This window comes from Phasianus colchicus, chromosome 1 (genome assembly GCF_987193195.1).
Source record: "Phasianus colchicus chromosome 1, bPhaCol1.hap1.1, whole genome shotgun sequence".
NCBI classification, from domain to species: domain Eukaryota; kingdom Metazoa; phylum Chordata; class Aves; order Galliformes; family Phasianidae; genus Phasianus; species Phasianus colchicus.
The window spans coordinates 41,620,001-41,644,832 of NC_143436.1; the positions used below are offsets into that span (position 1 = coordinate 41,620,001).

At 37.0% G+C, this 24,832-nt stretch overlaps 1 protein-coding gene across 4 annotated transcripts in view; it reads left to right on the plus strand.

Moving 5' to 3' along the window:
* Positions 1-24,832, plus strand: part of TMTC2 (transmembrane O-mannosyltransferase targeting cadherins 2) — a 235,915-nt gene that overhangs the window by 82,863 nt on the left and 128,220 nt on the right. For 3 of the 4 annotated variants that reach the window (XM_031589647.2, XM_031589648.2, XM_090139358.1), the window contains exon 2: positions 17,415-17,985. In XM_031589647.2, the coding sequence (XP_031445507.2) occupies positions 17,415-17,985 (571 nt within the window). Of the gene's footprint in view, positions 1-13,238; positions 14,304-17,414; positions 17,986-24,832 lie in introns of those variants that run through there. The other variant, XM_090139374.1, reaches the window with a different exon arrangement.

Consider the following 24,832-nt stretch of genomic DNA (forward strand, 5'->3'; position numbering starts at 1 on the left):
AAAAACAGTAAAAAAACAACCGTTCAAAACATTCATTGGATCAAGTTGACATTTCTGACAAGGATCATCATATATTTGGACAACTTAATAGATTTGTATTGGAATTTCATTTCTTTAGCGGGGCAGTACTTGCACTAACTATTGGGTGATATTTTTGTTTTAAGTATGTTCTAGTAGCCTTATATTCTTAGATGGGAATGGGAAAACATAGAAGCCAAGAAATAACAGAACAGTAGGAGGGGAAAATGTTTTCTAATCTGACGTACAGCTGGAGAAATGTTAAAAGGTTTGGCTACTTAGAGCAGAACAAATCTGAAATCTTACAGCAGCAAAATACTTGAGGCTCTGAGACTGTAATTCTCTAAATTACAGTGCTGAAAGCCAGTTTATGCTATTATAGTATTGAATGTTGTGCATGAAAGCATTTCTTATAATAGAAAAAATGTTACTGAAGGTTATTCCTGCTGCTGCTGTAATTATCTTCTTTTATTTTATCTTTGTCTAGATGACTCTAAAAATAATACAAAAAAAAAAAATTCAGTCCATAATCTTTACAAAATTAATTATTTACAGGAATGTGTACCCTGGAATGCCTGAATTTTTATTTATACTTAGCATTTTATACAACAAGATCTCTCAGAAATTGAATCTTTCAGACCCTTTCTCTTGATCACAGTTTTCTCCTGATTTCTAGTTACTGTACATCTCCCAAGAAATCAGAACTGGGATGTAAGTGAATATTTTAGTTGTTTCAGTTAAACAACAGACAAAACCAGTAAGACAGATACATTTAATTTTTATTTTTTTTCTGGAAAACAGGATCTCTTTTATAAATAATTTGACAGTGGATTGAGTTGGCATCATAATATCCCCTTGACAGTGAATATTAAAGTTCAAAAGATAATTTCTGTCAGCTGACCATAACTACATTTTGAAATGGGTTAAGTGAGTGCTTAAAAAATAAAACATGTCATTTTATTGAGGTTGATGAGAGGTAGTGTTCTCTGTCTTTATAATTCGAGCTATTATGTCAATTTTGCTACTGCTAACCCTGCAAAACAGGTACAGTACAGTCATGGGAGACTGAACTGGTTCATACGTCACCTAGAGAACTGCTAATGAATTTCCAGCTGCCAAATTCTTCCTACAAATTAAAAGCATTGCATAGTTTCACCTTGTTTATGTTGCTCTTTAATATTCTGCTTTGCCATTTTATTTCTAATGAATCTGCTTGCTGCTCCAAAGCCTCACTTTTATGTCTATGTTCTGTTCAAGATGGTGGTCTGGTACATTAACTTTAAAGGTTACTGTTTTGGACAGAGTATAATCTTACGCTTGTCTTGTTGAGGTCTTTTATCGTTAACATTGCATAATGTAAATGTCACTGTAGTTGGAATTAGCCACCAAACTTTTGCTACCATTCACTGCATTGTATGCTTCAAAGAGGGAACAGTGGTCTGCAGAAGCCTGGTTGATTTTTATGGAGCTAAGCGAGGAGTAGCTTTTTTTTTTTTTTTTTTTTTTTTTTTTTCTGAACAGATTTGATCTGGCTTAGATTGTAAACCTAGAACCAAATGCACTCACATTTGTTTTTCCGAGAGGGAAATGATTCTTCATTTCTGGTTGAACAACACGTGCTTAAGCAACTGTGACAGATTAAAGAATACATCTACATCCAATCATAAGTTCCTCACTTCTATGAATAGTGTCGTTGATTTCATCTATCAGTGTGGATTAGAACTTCCACTCTGTAACAGAAAGTAAGCTGTGCCTGAGGAACTGGAATAGGGACAGAATGGGAGTTGTCAGAAATAGATAGCAGTAAGAAACTTTGTAGAAGATGGATTGCTTGAGGCATTAGTTCTTTTTTACTTAATTTCTTTCTTTCTATGGCTGCAAAACATGGAAAAGTGTAACAGAAGAGTGAGAATAAGTGCATCAGGCTTGTTTTAAGAGAGATACTGTTGAAACATAGGAGGTTTTCTGGGACTGGAATTCAGCTACTTCAGGGAGAAATAAAGGGCAGACAGAAACTGGTTTGCCTGCACTGTATGTGTAGGTAACAGCATCGCAATCTTTCCCATATTGTTTTTCTCTCTTCTCCCAAACAAATCACAAGTTTCATAAAACGTAAGAGATTGATTTGGATTGGAAGGGACCATAATGACCATCACTTCCAATCCCCCTGCCATAGGCAGGGAAACCTCCAGTTTGACCAGATTCCCCAGGGGCCTATCCAGCCTGGTCTTGAACAGTTCCACGGATGATGGGGCATCCACAACTTCTTTTGTCAGCCTGTTCCAGTGCCTCACTGCCCACATAGTGAAGAATTTCTTCCTAATATCTAATCTGATTCAACTCTCTTTAAATTTAAGGCCTTTATTCCTTGTTCTGTAGAGATAGAATTCCTTGATAGTCACTCCCCAGCTTTCCTGTAGGTCTCTTCAATTACTGGAAGGTCACAAGGGTCCCTTCCTAGACCCTTCTCTTTTCCAGGCTGAACAGTGTTGGCCTTTCTTTGTAAGGGAAGTGGTCAAGCCCTCAAGTCATCTTTGTGACCTTCTTCTGGACTTGCTCCAACAGAAGCACAGAAACACAGAATGGCCAGAGTTGGAAGGGACCTCAAGGATCATGAATCTCCAATCCCCAAAAGGTCCATGTCCTTTTTGTTCTTGGGCCCCAGGGCTAAATACATCACCACAGATGGGAGCCTCATGAGAGTGCAGTGGAAGGGTGCAATCATCTCTTGCCCTGCTGGTCATGATGCTTTTGATGCGGCCGAGGATACAGTTGCCTTTCTGGACTGCAGGCACACACTACTAGCCCTTATTTAGTTTCTCATCAACCAGCACCTCCAAGTCCTTCTCCTTTCAATGGATTCTCTGCCCTGCCTTACTCGTGCTGGTGAACGTAATTGAGGTTGAGAGTATGGAGGAGACTTGAATAATTCAGTATTAGTTCTGGAATCTGGGATAGAATTTCACTGTCCAAGGAAGAGGGTAGGAACTAAGTGGTCATTGTACCAATGCAGCCCAAGGGGAATATGTTCATAGCAGTTGTGCTGCTCTCCAGAATAAAGACTCTTCACTAGAAAGACTGCAGTGGAAATCTTCTCCTGCGTTCCCTTTCTGGCCTAAGCTTTTAAAATGAGTACTAGACTGGTGGTTCTTTGTTCAAAAGAGCTAAAGGCACCTGGTTTTATGAAATCTGTTGGAATATAACAAGGATTTAATTTATATTGAGAAGTTCCTCAAATAAAGGGTCTAATTAATCATAGTAATCTCCAACTTCTTTATCCCTGCAACGTGGAGTTTTGCACCATCTTTGTCACTGTAAGTCCATTCCTGCAAAAATGCATGGGTAAGTGCATTATTCTTCTTGTGTTGTTGAAATTTCTTGATTGGCTATAGTTGAAGTACAGTTTTTCCATTTATGGAAGTTTTTGTTTTTTTTTTTTAATATAAATTTTAAGTAGATAAGCTACTGGAAAGCCCATGAAATGTAGAAAGAATACTTGAACAGTATTCTATTCAAAGAGAGTCTTTCTGTACTGGTGAGAATTTCAGAAGTATTAGGAAACATGTCTCTATTTGAATATTCCTTTTATTTTTCTTATGAAATCACTCTCCTAAATGCTAAGGAGTCATTTATTTGTATATCAACATAAGTGACCAAGGTCCTTTGCTGGCTTTCCAATTATGAATAGGAGTGAAAATAACACTGCAATTCCAAGGCACTTTTTACAGGAGTTTGGACATCACGCCAAAGAAGTTCTCCATCTCCCAGAGTGGGAGGAGAAAAACAAAAAGTAAATCTGTGCCTATAATTACCTGTTAGGGAAAAAAAAAACCAAAACAAAACAAGAAGCCTAAAATTAAAGAAGTCTAATTATAATTAATTGAAAAGGTTTTCTGCAGAAGCTAGTAGCAGTGATTTGCATAAATTCTCATTAAGGTGAATAATATATTTTCTTCAAGATTCATTAAACAAGCTTTAATCAGTTGAGCTTGAAAAACATCACCATGAAACTTCAGTTTAAAAAGTCATTACGCAGCATCTAAAATAAGTTCTGAAAAATTACAAAAACATATCCAGGAGACATCAGCATCCTTCAGACAGTAAGAAGCCATGTAATAAATACCAAGAGAAAGGGTGGGTTCTTGTCACTGGCACTGTGTTAATTCAAGAAAGACAAAACATGCCTGGTGGGAAAGAAGCCTTGCGTGTAGTATCCAGAGTAAGGTATCTGCAAACTGGATTTTCTTTCAGTTTCAAGGAGAAAGCCTGATTAACTGACAGTTATACTACATGTTGCAGTGGCCAACACCTCTGCTTTATTCTTATACTCTACTGCAGTTCTTCTTCTTACTTTAAACAGCTAAGCTGAGCAGGCCATAAAAATATGTATATACATAACCAAAATATTTTTATGCTTTTCTATCCGTGTATGTTTTTCAGGATTAATTCAGATGCAGTCATTCAAATCACAGGTTATAACTGTTTTGATGTGTTGACTTTACCCTGGGCTTAATGAACAACTTTTGCTGATGAGTTAGTCTGTCTGATGGTGGGAGCTGAATGAAATTGAGCTTAGAGCAACCATTATCTTCTTTTGTCAGTCTTCTGGGTGGCAGGAGAGGTACAGTGGCAGATCTTAGAGTCTCTGCAGTTCTTGGCAGTGCCTTCCTCTCTATACTTGAAAGTGCTTATGTCTTTCTGGACTTTATTTCCAACATTCTACAAATAAATAATAATTCTGTTTTACTAATTGATTTTTGTTATTATTGGGTAGTGCAGTGGATTCCTTTCTTGACGCTTGGTGAGCAGTCATGCTTTTGTAATCTTTGTGTTTCAGGAGCCAAATTTAATTTGAGATGTTAATACTGAATCAATTTTCTAAAGCAGCAGTTCCTAAGTTGCACTATGTGCATATATACACTCCAGTAATTTATGGCTTGCTTCCAAGTGGCGTGCAGCTAGACTGGAACTGGTGCCATTGGAACTGTACTGACATCCTTTTTTGTGGTACCTGGCCAAAGAAAAGAACATATACGTTGAGTCCCTGTTTTGAAACAATTTGTTTTCTGCTTTCTTCTATTCAGTATTTACAGTGGGACATAACAGAGATGAGGCCATGAAAATAGGATAGTTTGGGAAGACTACTGTTAGTGAGTTCTGAAAACTTCACTTTCTTTATCAGATTCAGTTTAACACTTGGCTGTCTTTGAGAGAGAGCTTTTGTGGTGAAAGCACCATTGGCAAGAAAGAGTAGATCATTAAGTATAGCTTTTGTATGGTATTTACCAGCAAGTTTGAATTGTACTTTCCCCCACTCATCTTTAGGTGCAGCACTTCTTTTTCCTTGCAAGTTTCTCATTTGAGACAGCTCAACTGCAGAGATGGTAATAGGGTACACAGATATTTTCCTTTGTTAAAGACACCTTCTTCAATTTAAACTTTCAGGGTCTAAATGAAAACATTAATTCACGATTACTTTTTCATCTCTGGAGTCCAGATTTAGATATAGATTGTTTATTTAGTAGCAGGGTGTCCTTAAAAGTACTGGCAAAAGCAAGTTAGCATGATTTAAATATTCAGAATATTTTTCTAACAGATCCATATCACCATGACATTCAAGATTATATGTTAGCTCTGGGAGGTGCTTGATGTGAGCCTGGAGAAGAGAAAGAAAAGAGATTTATTTATGTATTTATTTATTTACAGTATGATGTCTTGAAGTACTTTTTTTTTGTCTTCTGATAATTGTCACCATTATTTCCTACTTTATTATATTGGACAGCCTTTGTTTTAGTATATATTTCTTTTGGCTTTGAAATAACATTTAAGTTCTTTATCTTATTATTGCAATTAAACTGCACCCAAAACGTTGTATGTCTTATCTGTAGAGGAAAATGGACATTAAGATATCTCCAGATAAACCCTGTTTTAATCTCTTTTCCCTTGTTCCATTTTTCGATACTTTTACATTTTGTTTAAAGAGCTAGTAAACCAAAGCTGACTGGTATTAAGATTTGGTCAAACAGTTCCTCTAAGTATACTGGGAGGTCTATAAGTGATGGGTGGCCCAAAATCCAAAGTCACCATTCTATTCAAATAAACACACAAAGAAAGTATATGCAGGACCTTTAACTCTTACAGGAGCTTGGCTGTGTGCCATGCTTCTGACTGAATGGAATTGCTGATTTCAGGGTTGCCTGGGGCCACAACCACAAATAAGCATATATATCTCTGGGGTCATTGAAACCAGTTTTATTATTTTCATAGCTATTGGAAATAAGTCACCTGGCTTGATTTATACATAAAATTGCAGAGTATCAACCCGCAGAATTGACCTTTAATTTAAAACTTTCATCTGTTTTGTTGGCTTGCAACAATGGTCTGTGATATTAAAATAACAGAAGCTTATGCTTCTAGAAATATGATTTTATCTTTCTCAATAGTTGATGGCTGAGCATTCGCTGTAAGTTTGGGCTTCAAGTCAGGTGCCTTCACATGAAAAGATCTTCACTGCTGCAGCTTCCAGTTACACTTGGTTCTCAGTGGTGAGATGGCAAACCCATAGCACACCTGGAAATGTGAGGATGGCTTCTTGGGTTTCCCGTAGGTTCCCAGCACCTCTCGTGAGCATCATCTTCTGTCTCTCAGTGATGTCTACACACTTTTATTCTACGGTTGAACTGAGAGAGAACTAGAGGGGATGATAAAGTTGATTTGAGTGAGATATGTGTGTCTTATTGCGTGCAACATTTGGGTAAAGTTTTCTGAAAGACTTAGGTAGCAATGTCTTACTACTTGACTATTCCTTTAAAATTCATCAGGGTAGCGTAGCAGTCTTCACTGAAAACTGAATAGACCTTAAGTGCTACTGTCTTAGTGGATGGGATGAGCGCATTGGATAGCTGTATTTATTGACTATATAATAATTAATTTCTCAGTATGTTAGGAATCTAGTATATTTGTGATACATGCACAGCATTATATTATTCTGAACGAATAATTTCCTGTGAAGAGAACAAATCTTGAATTGCCAATAAATTTGTAGCAAGATGCAATGTAGAGCCCCAGAAAAAAAGAAGCAAATTTTATAGAGCAGAAACTGCTTATACCTTATGTTACTTAGATTGGTTTTATTATGCAGAAATAAATACATCCTGCTGTTTTATATGCTCTGGCCAGCTATCATTTTCTTCATTAAACTTTCAGTGGCTTATTATGTCATGGGAGACAGCAAAGAGGGAGCTTGATTCCTATAGAGGTAACCTTCCCAGATTCTTTCCTTTGAGGTAGTAGATATGCACTGTAGTTTACGTAAGGATCCAAAAGGGATTTTTCTTTGGGGAGTAGGGGGAGACATTGCAATACTACTTCTTAAATGATCTAGGTAATAAACACATTTAGAATCCTAGTAGAGAACCAACTCTCTTCAAACATAAGCATATGAAGTTGAAGTTTCTCTCCAAGGTGAAATTTTCTATATTTTCCATTCTTCTGTGAGAAGCTGAAGAGAATATATTAGCCTTGTCAACAAACGCTACACTACTCATCATTTCTTTTTCTTTTTGCAGCCTGAAAATGTTGACCAGTCTCTCCAGGCATCTGTTCTCTGATTCCTTTGGATTTCTTCCACTCCACTCTGTTGCATGTCTCTCATAATCTATCCAAGGCTTTTTTTCCCACGTCTGAAGTTTCTTCTTACCCTGATTAAAACCAGTCCTGCCTGTTTGAATATTGAAGGCAGAATGATTACTGTCCATTAGCAGTGTCAGAATTTAAGAGAGGACTTAACAATTTCTGTGTTACCAAAATACTGTGTGTGAATTGTTTTTCCTACTAAACATTTGTGTTTGATATGGACTACTGAAAAAAGCAAACTTTTTTGTTCTTTTTTTAAAGCTCTCAGTAATTTTTATGCATTGTGTTCTCTTCTATTGACTTTCCTCTGTAGGTCTCTTTAGGCAGAACTTAGAGCTGTCATTGTCAAAAAGGCCAGTTATGAAATGCCATAACCTTTTGCAGCATTCATTCCTCAGTTACCAGGAAAAAGTGCAAATCTCTGTTATTTTGCTCTAAGGGGTGCTTGGACTTAAATGTTATAGTAGGAAGTTCAACCTAATGCTGAGCTATTGGCTCAGTCTTCCCACAGATCTTCAGGTCTTCCTTTCTTAGAGGGATGCTTCCTAGGAAATCTAAACCTGCTTTAAAAAAAAAAAGCACTTAGAATGGACACACAAACCACCAGAGGAGAAAAGTGGGAGTGGATTTGCTAACGTAGAGCTGGAGAGACTGCTTCAGTTTTAAGCTGAACTATAAAGAAAAAATCAGCATAACTTCATTTGGCTGCAATGGTCTGGGCAGGAAGGTTGATCTTGTACTCAGTTCTAGTATCTAGTAATGGCTTCAGTTTCCCTGAATTGCTGTCTGAGATCATTAGTATTTACTACCTGACTCCCAACAGCTGCTCTAAAGCATAAGAAGGAATGATTTCTGGTTGCTTTGTTTTTATGCTTGGGAATCTAAAAAGTCTACTGGAAGACTATAAAAGCTTACACCAATTGCAGTTGATTACAAAACAATACTGGTTTCAGTGACATAAATTGGAGGTTATTCCAATGCTAATGTGGATTAATGCTAATATAGCAGAAATCAGAATTTGATCCTGTGTGTTCTGATAACATAATTCAACTAAATTTGCCATTTCCTGGATTTTTTTAGCTCAATCTTTAACAGCATCCAGTAAATTCCTCAGGAGTATGCTTACTGCAGGCTAGCATGTAATGGTGACTATAAAGTCTGTATTTTCTTTAACAAAATAACTGTGATTAGTCCTTTTATGCAAATCTCAAACTGTTATCTATTAGTTGGATGCTCTTAACCACAAGAAATAAGAGAAAATAAAATTTATTTTACACATTGCTATGAACTTCTATTTCTAGTGTTTCACAATTGCTATGGTATGCCACAAAATTTGTTTTACTCAAATGAGTCCCTGCATCTGGATGGACTGTTGAGACGCAAAGATGAAACAAGTCAATAATTCTCGTTTTAACCTTTTCTCAGCCCCATCAACACCTTACAAATGAATGGATGCTGGTCTGCCCTGTTAAAGTACACTGATGAAGGACATCTCACAGATTTGTATTATTTTCTATTGAGCATATTTTTATTTTCCCCATACTAACCAGTTTTGACTTAACTGTAGTGAGTTCCATTTTATTCTGCTTTAAAAAAAAAAAAAAAAAAGGCTTCCAGGAATTTGTCTGACATATCTTCTGTGGCAAGGCCTAAAGGTCAACTTCATCTGTGTACATCATAAATGGTTTCTTTAGCCTCTATCTCATTTGTTGGAATTAGAATCCTTTTCTGAGAAGGAAAACTACCTTTTTTTTTTTTTTTTTTAATTTTTAGTTTTCTAAAAAGATGCCTTAAATATTTTGGTTCATTCACTGATGAGTAAACTGTTATTACAGAGAAATGTAAACCTGGGGTTTTATCTTAAGTATACGTTAACATATCTTGCTTGTTTTTTTTGTTTTTTTTTTTCATCATATTAAACATGCTTTGTTTTGTGTGTTGGTATTTCTCTTTTTTTTGTCCTCTGTTTCATCGAAACGACAATGCGTCAAATTTGATTCTTTTGTGTAGCTGGATTTTGGAGCTGACAGAATAACTTAGATATTTAATCCTCAGGGAGGACCCATTTGATCTCCTAATATTATTTAGTATATTGCTATAAATAATGCTATTACCACAATCCCTTGATAGTTCCCTTTATCCCCTACATATATACATTACACACACACACACACACACACACATATATTTATATATATATACACACACATATATAAAAGTTTAGAAGAACAGTGTATGTAAATTACGTTGTGTCTCAGGAGTATCTTCTCTACTTAAGTATTTCCGTAGTTATGTGTGTCTACATTCCTGGCTTTTCAGTACTTCCCTAAAAATAAGTCATCTGCCCAAAGGATCTTTCAGGATTTAAATTTAATGTGCAGAAGTGTGTGTTTAGGCATAATTATGTACAGTTTCCCTGAACTTTCTGAAAAGGCTGTATAAATAAATAGATTTGAGTTGAAAAATATGTGAATTATTAAGAGTTAAATTACTGAGCCTTGTTTCTTCAATATAGTTTGCCATGTACTGAAAAGAACAAGAGAGGTGTTACAGGACTGGTGTATAACTGATATGCTCTTCTGTAGCAGTACAGAAGGTGTGCCTCGTTTTTCTTGTAATGGCTTAAAATGTACATGTTTTGAAAAGGCTTTATGTATATTCAGTAGATGACTTGTCAGAAAATGTAGTTTAAAGTCTGTCTTATTAAAGTAGCTGAGATTCTCAACGTTTCCAGTGTAACTGCTGTTTTCACAAGCCTTAACACATCTGTCCTTTTCCTTAGAGATAATTGTACTGTTGTGAGTAGCTGTATGGTGAAATAGCAAAATTATTTTTTTCAAAGAAAAGTAGGAAAAAGAAATAGGCTAGTGCCATGCTTTACTGTGGAACAGTAAATCTAATAAGGCCTGCTGGGCCTGCTTTTATCATCTAAAATAGATTTGAAAGGGCAGCAGAGGTTCCAATTACAAATTCTGACCATGCTTCAGAAGCTTGGAATTAAATTTTCACAGGTAGATGTATGTATGTGTGTATGTGTCTCTGTGTTCATGTCCTTGTGTAAAATAAAGAAATAATGAGCTATTGCCAGGCAGTAGTTTGGCACTGAATAATATTTGTAAAGAATAGCATTGCTTGTGTAATTGAGAGAAGATGTTGTCAAATAAATACTGAATATCTTGAAGTCTTAGAGGAACAGAATTAGCTTTTTGTTGTTGTTCTGTATTGTAGTTGGGAGAGATCTTATGAAACAGATGTGAGAAAAACATTTTCTGGTTTAGTAATTTAAGCATTTTTTGGAATAAATATTGCTTTATATACCTGCTGTTGTGGTGAACAGGGAGCAGACACAACGACAGTGCCTCTCTTCTCTCTGTGTACGTATCTGCTACCTCCTGAGAGAAGTCTCATGGTTCAGCATTGTTCAGCAGCAGAAAGTATTTATTACTTCTCTTGCTTCCATGCAGCTTGTTTTTTGCCTGTGTCTGAATAATATCAATCAGCCAGTTGATATTAGGGTTTCATACTCAATGTAGTCTTGTATTTGTTGTATCAGGAAAAAGACTGAACTGAGAGGGAGTGAGCTGCACTTACGGTTAATATTAAGGCCAGATTCTTTCAGCATGAGGATGTGCTTAGAAGTGAAAGGGTCTATAGAATGGAGAAAGGTTCTCCACTGAAGCCTTGATGGTTAGTTTTTTAAATATTTATGTTCCTGGAGGAAAAGATTTTTCAGGCCATCTACTTCTTGCAACCTTCTTGTAACCAAAATGTTTTGAACCTTTAGTTCCTTAAAGTTTTCAGAGCTCTTTTAGTCAATAAGAAAATCAATGCTTACCGTATGCCTCAGTATAGGTAAAGCAGTGCTTGACAGCAGTCAGTGTTGCATGTACCACCTGTTTAGAATGGCTTTCCTTCTTCAGAATAACACTGCATCTTCAGTTGCAAAGTTAAAGAAGTCTAGAAGGCTGCAGCCAATGCAGATCAATGCTTTTAAAAGATATTATACAGTTTAGACGCTTACTGGGAAGTCTATATACTTGGATACAGTATATTTGCTTACTGTGATACAGTGACACTTTTGATTTTGTTGTTTGAATTTTGTTGTTTCTTTTTTTTTCTTTTATTGCTTTTTTTTTCCCGTGTGCTTCCATTTTTTGTGGCATTTGTAAGCATACAAATGTATAATATCATTGTCTCATGCATCTTTCCATTCTGCTTATGTCTAATTCAGAAGAGTATCACTGAAAATGTTTTATGAGAAAAACACTGCTTACTGTCCTTACTTGAGAAGTGTACTTCATGAGAAAAACACTTGCTTACATGTAGTTCGTATTTGTTCTCATACACAGCTTAGGTTGGCCATGATGTTATTGTTAAAGAATGGTAATAATCCAAAATCTGTAAATAATATTAATACTTACATATATATTCTCTGTTACTAACCGCATAGTTAATAGCTTTCACTACCGGTTTCCAAGATGGGAATATTGTCTTCCATGCATGAGCTCTGAGTTTGATGCATTCAGGTATTTCTACAGTTAGAAAAGGATTGGCACAAGTTAGCTAGGGACTAGTTTACTGGCACTACATTTCCCTTTTGTGATGTTAAGTTTTCATTTAATTAGTGTAAAATCTGATTTGAATGTAGGTGTTCTTCTGCGGCCTCTTTAATACATGTAGTCCTGTTCTCAAAGCCAGCAACTCAGGATCCAATATATAACTAGCTTAGCTAGTTGTTTCCCATCTGAAAACAGCTGAGTTATTGTCCATTCCTTGGAGATTCACCTAAGAAAATTTGTTCTTCAGAGAAACTAAAAGCTGCAACCTGAAACCCAGAGGATGCATAGAATTTGGTCTCCTGCAGGTGTCCCTGCTCAATATACAATATAGGTACCTCTTTTTGAAAACCGGCATGGGTAAAATTTTATAGCCTGCTGGTATTGTAGATAAATTCCACTTTCACAACTGTTGAGAAGGAATAAACTTAAAATGGAACATGCAAGATATAATTGCTGCCAGAAATATGCAAGAATGGTAAATAGTTCCCTTGAGTCTGTAATTAAACATTTAGATGAATGAGCTTTCACATATTTAATGCTTATTACTCTTAAGGCATCTCTATGGACTAGATAGTACTTTCTGATTATTTTATTATTATTATTTTTTTTGTTATCAATATAGATTGCATGTATATTTTAGTCTTTGGGCAAGTATGAGAATTATCCAAGGTATGACAACCTCTGTTGTTTGCCTGATATCTGACCTCATGCCTGCTGAACAGATCACCTGTAAGTATTTGGGAGGGGCAGACTCAGCTGCTGTATATTCAGGGGATGTGAAGCTGTTTGTAAAGGAGGCTCAGGCTGTGTTTTCAAGCTTGTTGTCTCTACAGGTAATGTTAAATATTGTAAGCCTCCTTAGCGTGACTTGTTAAGATCTATTGTAAAAATGCTATAGGGTGCTTTTCCATTACTATTTTTGAAAATGGAGTATTCTAAATATTCTAAAATGATTTTGAGGAAAACCAAGGAAGAACCTCTGAATAGAGACTTGCCAGTCCATCACTGCCTATCTATTTTATGTGAGAGAAGACTGGGCAATAGCTTCCTTTGTGCACATTTGGGAGTTCTCCTTTTCTTAAAAATATGTCCCGTACTTCAAATGCTGATGTTCGTTTTCAGCATATGGGGACCATTAGCAATATTAAAGTTGGACATATGGCTTAATGTGTTAAATCACTTTAGAATGTTGCATCTGTTTTTTTACCCTGGTGTTAACACCTGGATCAGTTTAGCACTAGTGCAGAAGTTCAGGACATATAGAGCTGTTAATTTTAAAAACATCTGGGCTTTTTTGTGTGTATGCATATATATGTGTAAGTATGAACTGCTCGGTCTCTGCTATTATTTGAGTTTGATGAAAAAAATCTCACTCGAATTGTGCTGAAGGTGTGTACTGACCCACACAACAAATCAGCAGGAGGCAGAAGGAATCTTTTGAGCTGATAAGCAAATGATTTGCCTGTGTAGCTTTTGTCTTTCTTCAGACTTCCATTTTTAAGGTATTGATAGCTGGCTATGATTCTTCCTTCTTCTACTCTCAAACTGATCCATTTGTTGTACTCTGAATGAGATATCTTGCTCTCCCGGGATGCGTGAAATGGGCAGGCATTAAAAATTGACGAAAGCGAGTTCCCTGGCTGAGTCTGCAAGCCTTATCTGAAGCTGCTCGAAAGTAAAAATGCCAGTTGCGTTGGAGCTTTGAAAAATGACTTTCCCTTGTGACCCAGTGCCTTTTAGCAAGAGCAGAGTTTACAGCTCTTTTTAAGAGTGATGAGTGCAGTTGGCGAGTTTCTCTTGTTATGCCCATTAGCAAGATTGGACTAATCTGCAGGACGTAAACTGGAGGTAAACTGTGAGTGAAGGAGAAGGAGAAGACAAGGCTAAAAAGATGTTTTGTACTTTCCTTTATCCCAGAGTCTTTCCTGGAGACAGCAGTTAATAACATTTTCTATCTGTGGAGAGCCCCGGTCACTGTGAGCACAGAAGCATTATAAAGGACATGTCATCGCTGCCTGTCAGGCCGCCAAGAGGAACTGCTTTTAAAATTGCTGTTGAAATCACTGTCTAAGCATCAATACTGCTGCAGAAGTAATAGCTTGTTATTTTAGTAATTAAAGATGAGGCCTTGTCAGCCAGGTTTAGGCTGGGCCATGGCCTGCAGGAGGGCCTGGACTGGGGGCCTGTGGCTGGGCTATGGGAGCTGGAGGCCTTTCACACTTCTAAGAGCAAAATGGCAGTGAGCTGCCTGACCTCGGATGTTCGTACTCCTGCATCCTCTTGTGCAGTCAAGACTGTGTTGGCTGGATGTAGTTTTTATTACATTTTAAAATATGAAACAGTGTGGCAGTTGAAGCTTAACTGGCAGCCTGTGCGAGACGTGCTTCTTTGCTATAGGAAATCTAGTTTCATCTCCTGTATTAGCTTTTTCCAGTGTCCCAAAGCATTAACCAGACTTTTGTTGTTGTTACGTTCAAACCCTTAGCAAAAAAAATATCATCTGGAAAGAACTCCTAACTTTCTTTCAAATTCTGACTCATAGACAATACAGCATTTGATATGACTGGGCCAGTAAGTAAGCTGGAACCAGCAGTTTCTATATTTTTCATGCTGGCAGATATTAGATTGTGTTGCCTTTACGTGCATGAGAAAGTACATTTATTTCACAATTGTCTACAGAATTTTATAGCTAAATACATGGTGATCAATACTGTACCTACAAGGCTTGCTGCGGATTGATTTTTAAATGAATAGGACTCAACAGGAAAGGATCAGGCTTACGTCAAGTTTGATGTTGAGACTGTAAATGAAATTTCACTGAATTCATGCAATCTGAATGTACAATAGGTTTCTTTATAATTTTGAGGAAGACAGTTTATTTCTGGCAAGGAAGAACTCAAGGAGATACGCATTGTGTGGGAAGGACTGGAATGGTGGCTGTTCACCTGGGGGGACCAAGCTGGTCCTTTCTTTTATTAAGTACAGCAGGGAGTTGTTTGGGATGTGTGCTAGTGTCTTAACATGCATGTATATACATGCGTATAGATGTGTCTTATAGCTCTGTACAATTACTTATTCTTTTAGAAGCGGTTGCATGGCTTCAAGTATTGGAAATAGGCACATTTGCAAAAGATACAGTAAAACCCAATGATTTAATGGGTGTGACCTGTGTGCCATCTAGTCTTTTTACATCAGAGTGCTCAGCCTCAGGAAAGGCAGTTGCAGTGTTACTGCCACTTATTTCCTTACTGTTTCCCTGAGAAAAAAATGCTATTGGAATTCAAGGTTTCAGCTCTAAATCCTGACATCTGATAGCCATTCTTAGCTCTGCTCACTGTTGAGGAGCCTGTAGTCTTAGATACTGTGCCTTTCTTAGAGAAAGGACTATTTCCAGCCTAACACCTGTTTTACTTTTACTGAATTCCTGTTTTTTTTCTTTTATGACTCTGAGAGTGCTACTACAAACTGAAATCACAAACAGAGGACTTAGATTTCAGGAAAGGACTCCTCCAAAGGACAAGATAAATAATGTGAAAACAAAGATCTTGTTTTCTTCCAGTGTTCTTTTGTGACTGGACTAAAATGAGAAAAATGTGTGTGGGGTTGAGAAAACAAATATAAGCAACCTGATCCACTGCATAAGCAGAAGTCAAAATGAAAATTTTCAAGCATTCTAGAAGGCATCATCAGATCTTTATAGGATTTAAGCTGACCTCTTTGTAACCTCCATGTGCGCAGAGACAAAAGGACATGCAGATAGGAAGCGTGTCTGAAAGCATTACAGCAATGTGCGGTAGACAATGGATATCTTGAGCTGCATGTCATTTAGGATATTTGTATGGAGATTCTGTGCCATAGCATATCAGTGTCTGAGTATTTTTCTATAATAAACAAGACAACATTCCTGAAATGAATAGCATAAAAACTGGGATTTGGATGCAGATTGCAAGGTTCTTGTTTCATTGGGGAATGAGAATGTGAATGAAATCTGGGCAAATGAATTTGACTGGTGCATTTCTGATGTTGGCCTGAATTTTGCACCATTTTTTGCTTACTCATCTGAACTGAATCATGATTAATTACAGAAATATATTTTTTTGGAAAGGCAGGAAGAGGGAATCAGTAAAAAATAGAGATAAATCGTCTCTGTTGTTTAATATTTTTAATATTAAAATTATGAGCTGCCCTCATTCTCAATTACCCCGATAAAATAAATAATAAATGAGTTAAGCTCAATTGTAACAACAGAGCACTTTGAAAGAATTGCTTAATTTTACTTTGGTTATGAAGACAAGTAATTAATTAAATTCTAGTCATCTTTTTGAACTAAACAGGCCTCACACCTTCTTCTACAGCATAAATTTGAAATGCAAATGATTGGATTTGTAAAGGGGACAGATTTTTACAGTACTGAATTAGATGTGGAGACTGTTAATGGCTGGCATCAGTCCTTGCCAGGGTGGTTGGAAACAAAAATGCTGAAAACTGCACTTTTTTTTCCCCCAATCAACTTGACATAGGCTGGAATTCTTAAGCTAATACAACTAAGCTAATTTTTTTCTAAATTGTAAGTACAAGAAATAGAAAGAGGTATAATCTGTAAAATACTCTGCTGCCTGCCTTCAGTAAGGTGTTAACTGAAAATTGCTGTCAGTCAAAATATGTATGAGAAAGTTTTGGGAGTGCCCATAACACACCAGAAATTTGCGTGCTCCTACCAACTTCTGTTTATTGTTCATCCATGTCAGTGAGATTCATTCCAACGTCTAAATTAAAATTTCAATATAAAGGGCCAGTTGGGGTTTTAGTTCTCAGTTACTGGAGAATCAGTTGTTTCAACAATACTGTTTGTCAGTTTTTCATATTTCTTTTACATTTTAATTATAACTCATCAAATCTTAACCAATTACTCCTGGGTTAGACTCAGACGAATGCCACTGAAGAGTGTTCTAATTTAATGAAAGCAGCATAACATCTGTTTCTAATGTTTTAAAAGCCAATTTATATGGAAATTTTGCTTTAGTGAAAAGTCAATAGATGTGGACTTCTCTAACATCTCCTGTAGAAATTAAAAACTTGGATTAAAACAACATCAAAACAATGCCATTCTTTCTTGTTGTAGCAGTGTGATTACATTTTCACAGCTCTTCATTTGTATTCTTTTCATTCTACTGAAATGAAGTTTTTACTTGTCTTTTGTAGTCGAGCTATCAAGACAAACCAGGACCTTCTGCCAGAGACACCATGGATCCATATATTCTACAATGACTTCTGGGGAACGCTTCTCACTCACAGTGGGAGCCACAAGTCATACAGACCTTTCTGCACTCTCTCCTTCCGCATCAACCATGCCATCGGAGGGATGGACCCATGGGGTTACCATCTTGTAAACATCCTGTTGCATGCTGCAGTCACAGGCCTTTTCACAAACTTCTCCAGGATCCTCTTCGGGGATGGTTACTGGACCTTGATAGCAGGTTTGCTCTTTGCGTCTCATCCGATCCACACCGAAGCCGTAGCGGGGATAGTGGGGAGAGCAGACATTGGAGCCTGCCTCTTCTTTTTGCTTTCCCTGATGTGTTACGTGAAGCACTGCTCTACAAGAAGTTCCTCAGCTAGAACGTGGGGCTGGATCTTGGGAGCGGGACTGTGTGCTGGATGCAGCATGCTGTGGAAAGAGCAAGGAGTGACTGTTCTGGCAATTTCAGCAGTGTACGATATCTTTGTATTTCATCGGCTGAAAATGCATCAGATCATTCCTGCTTTATACAAGGTGAGTCTCCCTTTTCTTTCCCATAAGCTGTTAAAAAACAATCTCTGTTAATTAGGTGTTAAATGACTTTTCAAGCGCAGAATAATTCTCAGTAGTTTAGTCAACTCTGAAAAATAAGCACAGATGTCTAATACTGAAAGTATTTTTAATTCAGTTTAGTAAGGATTTTTTACGTTTTGTTTGAACAATGTGCTATAATCCATTGCTATTACTTGACACTGGGGATGTATTTCTTTCATTACTTTATTTGCTTCCAGAAGCTCCCTCCTCATTCTGTTTACCGTCAAGTGCTGGATGTATGGCTGACTTTTGCAAAGAATCCATTCATCTCTTATCCTCTTCTATCTTGCTAACTTAGCTTAGTTTGGTCAAGCAGGCAAGAGCAGCAGCTTATACCATCTGCAGGCTCCCTGATGCAAAGATTGAACTTTTCATTGTTCTAGTTTAACACAGATGCACAGAACCTGGCAGCATGTCTTTGGCATGCATTTTTTTCTCCCCCAGCAAGAGTTGTGATGCAAATGTTTTATTGGCTTACCAAGCAAAGTATTGCTCATTTTTTTTTTTTTTTTAACTTCTAGCCCACAAGCAAGAAAGTGTAATAAGCATAAATAAATAAAGCCCACCCAAAGCCCCTGTCTGTCTTATCCCCAGAGTTCATGTATTTTAGTGGCACCCATATACTCTAGCTGAAATCAAGACTTGATCACATTAGTTGCCATACAAATGAAAGAGCTGAATATATGTAACTTTTTATTTCAGTGGATTGATTTTCCTTCAAAAAAATGCTGACTTAACAAACGGAAAGTGCTTCCTGGGGACACCTGTTGTCTCATTTTTTAGTGAGGCATAACTAAGTATAGGAATAAAATAAGGCTTTGAAGTCTGTTTCAATTGCATTGGTTTTAAAATCTGACTTCTCACACAAATTAATCTAAAATAAATTCTAGTTTTATAAAGTTATTACTTTAGCTCGTCGAGTGTAGAATGCATTCTACGAATAGCATACAATGAAAATAGAGTCAGAAAAAGCAAGTAGTTTCTTGTAGTTGCCTGACAAACTCCTGACTTAGCCGTCATGCATTTTTCTGACATAAATGGCCATATTAAAGAACAGAATAATTTCTTATGTTTAAGACCTCTTTTGAATGCCAGTGGCCAAGTACTGTATGCTAAACTGTGCCCCTTAATGCTGAGCAGAAACAAACAGTAAACTAATATATACATATATATATATATATATTTTTAAACAGCATCTGTAACAGCAAATTTTATTCTCAAAGATATGGGAAAAGATACTGTGAAGTACTTTGAGGAATTCAGTTTGTAATTTAAATGTTAAACTGTCTTAGAGAATTGCACAGTTAAAAACATTCATATTACACATATAAAATTCTGAGTGCCTTGCACGTAACTTCATACCAAATCTAAATTATTATTCCTCAGTCCGTCCTCATTGCAGTCTCTCCTCAAAGACCAAATGACAGTCATTGAACTAAAGTTCCTTATCATAGAGTACTCATTGCTCAAAACCCTAAACCTTTACAGACGTTTTTTATGAACTTTGGCGAGGAAAACCTTTTATTCCCTTTTTCTCTGTTTCCTCCATTGACACCAGGGTAAAAATTGATCCAGCAGAGATTTTGGTGGCATAAGTGAAATCCGAGTTTCCGTGTCCAAGTATGTCAATGGAAGACCCATCTTTCTAGGTTATGTAGTTCTAAATTTGGACATCTGTATTCTCCTCCTGAAACTTCTTGTCTTGGACAACAAAGTAGTGTCAATGCCTAAAGTTGCTTTTTTTTCCATCTCTAACAATAGAAATAATAAGTCTGTGCTTTGCAGGTTACTAACCTTTAAGAAGTTTAGATTCTAGAGGGAAGAAGTCTTACGGTGAGGATCACTTTAAACAAAAATACGAATAGGAATAAATAATAATAATAATAAAAATAAATATTTTGCTTGATATGCCAAAAATACATTTCCTGGTTCACTGACTTATTAGGCTTTATTTTCCTTACAATTCTGTTCAATCTGAATGCTGCTACTTAGTTTTTATGTCAATGTTAAGGCAACCTTTGTTCAATCATGTACAGCGATGAGAGGTTTAGTTGGGAGCTGTGGTTATAAAGTACTTCCAGTTAGGCTTCTTTTGTTTTTTAAATCGTTAATGGTTCACAAATTACTTAAGCTTTAATAAGAACATATCACCCTGTAGGACTTTGGATGCCAGGGATATCTTCATTGATTTAACATTTTACGAGAAGTGTTTCTCATTGAGTACTCACCTGTATGTTCTTTTGTACTCTAGCTTTGCATGGACCCGACCATCACCATTAACCATTGCAATTTCCTGTTCCCAAGGCTTGAATGAGAAGTAAAGGAGTGAAGTGCAATTTTTTTTTTTTTTTTTTTTTAAATGATGATCACTGCAAGTGATTGGAGTTTGGTAATGTGGGTTTTGATTGTAGCATCTGAGCAGTGTTTGACAAATCCTGACCGTTATGGCAACTTAGATGCTGTCTTGTTGATTTCAAATGACTTTTTACGTTTATTTTCACATACATTTGAAATGATTATGCTGTAAGAATGATAGTTTAAAATGATGCTTTGTTACTTTTAAAATGATTAGAAGAACAGAGCTAGGTTTTCTTGCTGAAAGTTTTAGTTTTAGTCTGGTTCCTTGTGTTTGAACAGAGAATGATAAATACAAGCTTGTTTATCTTTTAGTTTTGTATTAATAACAAATAATCCAAATAGGAGCCCAGAATATGTTGCCTTTTTCAACTCCACATTCTTTGATCAATTGTTTGGGTGTTACCTTTTCTTGTTTTGGCCTTAAAATGTGTCCCTTTTAAGAACTAAAAAATTATTTCCCCCTTCAGCAAACAAAACCAGCTTTTAGATTAACAGTTTTATTTATTTATTTTTCTTCAATGTTGTTGCCTACAATTTTTTGCTTAGAAAGACATTCCTGCATTGCAACTTGCATGTCAATAGCCGTCTACAGATGAGTAATTCTGAGTTATCCACTGGCTTGAGCATTTCATAACAAGAATACAATGTCAAAAAAAAAGAAACAAAGAAAAAAAAAAAATCACTAAATCCACCAAATACAAGCCTATCATGTTTCAGAAATGCTTTCCTGAATGTCTGTACAGATAGAAAGAACTGAAGTAATATACCTGTTCTGGAACTTGTGTTTTGCATTTTCTCAATGTGGTAAGGTAATTGTAGAAAGAAAAACATCAGATATCACTAAGAGCAATCCAGAAAAATGTGATGGTCTTTTAAATAGCGTAGAAAAGCGTAGAATGGAGCCAGGGAAGAAAGGAAAATAATTCTAAAAGGTGGTTGGCTTAAATCTGTTCTAAGTATACAGTAACAATATGAAACTGTTAGCAGAAGAAAGGGCATGCCACAGCATCTGTGGAATGGCAGGAAGGAACTACCCCTTTCAATCTACCTAACCTTAATCTAAACCCTGTCCAGCTGAGCTGACACATCTGTTTCATATGCTGTGCTGCAAACTGGAACTTAGAGGAAATGCTGGTAATAAAAAACCCTGAAAAACAAATATCCCAGATAGGGCTTAAGGAATTATTTTAAACCTGAATCAACACTGTATCCATTCTCTATCTGTATTCATTTCTGACACTGTACTCAGTTTTCCTTGCTCTGCAAACAGCTATACTGCGAAATTTTGGGAGGAAAGTTGAAGTGAGAGGGCAGAAGCGAGGACCTCAGAATGAGACTTTTGGGGCAGTGGGTGGTTAAGGACTTGGGCTTTTGTCTGTAAGCCTTTTCAGAACACGCTGCTGGGGGAACTGAGACCCAATTACTTATGTACAAGGAACAGGAAAACCACTGAATGCCTTCATGATGGTTAGATTGGATGAGTTGGTAAAAGCAGCATTAAAAGTGCTCCAGCAGGTTGTAGAGATGGCACAGGGGGTGGTGGTAAGTCTGTTTCTTTCATTTTGTTCTTATCATTGGTCCAAGTGTGAAATAAATGTGAAATGGTGGCTCTGACACAAGACCAGTAGCTGTTTACTGGGCTCACACCTGTTGTCGTGACGAGTCAGTGATGTGTCACTTGATGTGCCATGTCAAGTCCTTGCATTTTGAGAGGACTGACAGCTTTTGAATGAGGCAGCTGCAGAGAAGGACCACCAGCAGAGCATATTAATATTACCCTTTATTTAAAGCTATTTTTAATGCACTTTTAAAAGTGTATATTATAGCTACTTATTAAACTCTCCAGCTCTTTTCCCTGTCATCTATGTACTGGTTATTTGGTAGAACTTGGCTGCTGATCTTTTTCCCTTTGCCAAGTCTTGTTGTATTCCTGTCTGCCTGTGATACTCAAGCTCTGGCTGGCAAAGATGTCAGTCTGAATGCAGTTTGATTTGGTTAGTTCTATTTTATTCTGTCTGACTCATTTTCTAAGCGCACTCTGATAAGAAAGTATTTGTTGTCTTAAGTCAACAGAATTTGATGGAAGTGTGTTTATTACAGTTGTAAATAGGTTGTTTGGAATGGGAGCAATTAAAAAAAAAAAAAAAAAGTGGCTCTGTACTGGACAAAGCATTCCTTATTGAAGAAAGCTGAGATTTTGTTTTGATTTTCACCATTTTAGGCCTTGAGTTGTTTCTGTCTTAAGTTGCGTAGCAGGTATGCAGATGGATTGAGTTGTCACGTATCGTGTGTATCTAATGGTTGTACCTGTCAGCAGTTAGACTTGCACAAATTAAACCATCATAAGTATAGGGATGGGAGGGGGACTCTGATTACGATAGAGAGCTGTGATCAAGTCTGTGATTATGGAAACTATGCAGATTCAGAGGCCTTAATTCTTTTGTACTTGCAGTACCCAGCTTGAGAGCCAAGCCATTAATCAACATTGCTGTAGACAATCTTCTGTCCAATTAGTTGTACAAAGCTAATATAAACCCAACTGTGCTGTCCTTTATTCCTCTTTATTTATTTATTTTTTTTAAGTGAAAATGGAGCTGGACAATGTTAGCAGTTAAAAAGACGGGACAAATACATTTAAAATTCATTTTTAATATAATGGTGATTATAAAATATTTATTGCTCTGTGGTTTGTGTACAAACTGCCTTATAGAAATAACTGAACCAGATGTATGTTCCATTAATGTTCCTCTGCTACAGTATAGTAATGTTTTACCAGATCAACATAGCCTTAGTACAGGGGGATTGTTATACTAAAAGAAAGAGACCTCTCTTTTTCCATCACTGATCTGATTAACCCCCTCCTCCCCACAAGAGGTCTGTCTCATGTGGAATTAGTTATTGTTGTCTATAACTTAATGTGAACCACAAATTGGATTGCAGGATGCATTATCTAACCTTCTGTGCTATTATAACAGTATTGGTTTTGTAAAAAGCAATTTTATTGGAAGTCTATATTTTATTTAAGGTAATGATGGAAACCCTGGGCCTGTATGGATGACATAGTCAACCACTAAACCAAGCTTTATAAAGCACTGCTTTCTTTTATGATCTTGGAACAACTTCAGTTGCGAGTGAGATATGTACGATTCCTGTGCAAAATAGGACTTTCTGTATATTAGATAAAGCTACTGATTTTTGAGAACATTCCAGACTTGAAATAAATCACTTTCTCCATTCTTTGAAGCAGATGCCTTTTGAAGTATCATATTGGTAAGCACATATTGGTAAGCAATTTCAAAATAAAATGCTGCTCTTGATTTAAACTTGCTGTTGTATTCTTCTCTTCTGAGAGGCTTAAGGGCCTCAGCGGTGCCGTAAGACTTGGTGGTTTTTCACCTTTTCTCCATCTACAAGTTATTTCATTTTGAGAGAGTGTTTTAATATTGTTTAAATTCTGGCTCAATGGTGTGTGTTTTCTGTTTATTTTCTACAATCCAAGGAACTTGAAGATGCTAGAACTTGTCCTCAGGCCTGCATATTTCAGCAGACCTGGTTAGTAAGCTTTGACTTTGCAAGTTCTTTCTCTCAAACACTTGTGATGGTGTGCTTCTGCCTTACTCTATCGTGATATGCAAGGTTTAGGCTGCTGGGGTAGCAGTTGCTCAGAACAGGCTTCCTGCTCAGAGCCAGATATTTGGTAAACACGCTTCTCCTGAACATATATATAGAAATAATAAATAACTTAGAGCTTCAAATGTGATCAGACCTTGTGCAGGTTCTCTTTGTCTAACAAGAGCTGTTGTGTGACACCTTCGTGTGCAGTGCAACCTTTGAGGTTCCAGAGCTGTGTGCAGGACTGACTCCCCATCGCTGGGCTGCTCTTGTTGCCCAGCTGTGAGCTCAGACTCTGCGGTGGTCAGCTGGGGGTTAATTCTCCTGGCTGCTCCAAACCCGTACGAAATTGTGGAAATGCTGAGACGAATGTTCCTGTACATACATTGCTCATATTTCCGGCTGGAGCTGTGCGGTGCTTTTCTCTTCACGCTGCGGGAGAGCGGCAGCGTGAGGTCTGCACTGTCTTGGCCACCACTCCCCCTCCCCTGGCAGATACCTCCTAGACAAAAGAAGCTTTTTGCAATTTACTTCTTCCTTGGCAATTTCAAGTAGCTAATACTGCTGTTTCCTGTAGTTCCCACAGCTCCTTGCTGCTTTTCTTTTTGATCCTAAAATGAGAAAAGCGAGATTGGCCTCTGCTATCTTTCTTGTCAGGGATATTGATCTCCTGCAGGTCCTGTGATGTCAATGGAATTGTACTGAACTGGACATCAATATGTATAAATAGCTGTTGTTTCCTGAAAACATTTGCATGTGGTGATTTAAACCACAGAAATATATAATGTATGACAGAAATATATGAGGGCTGCTCTAA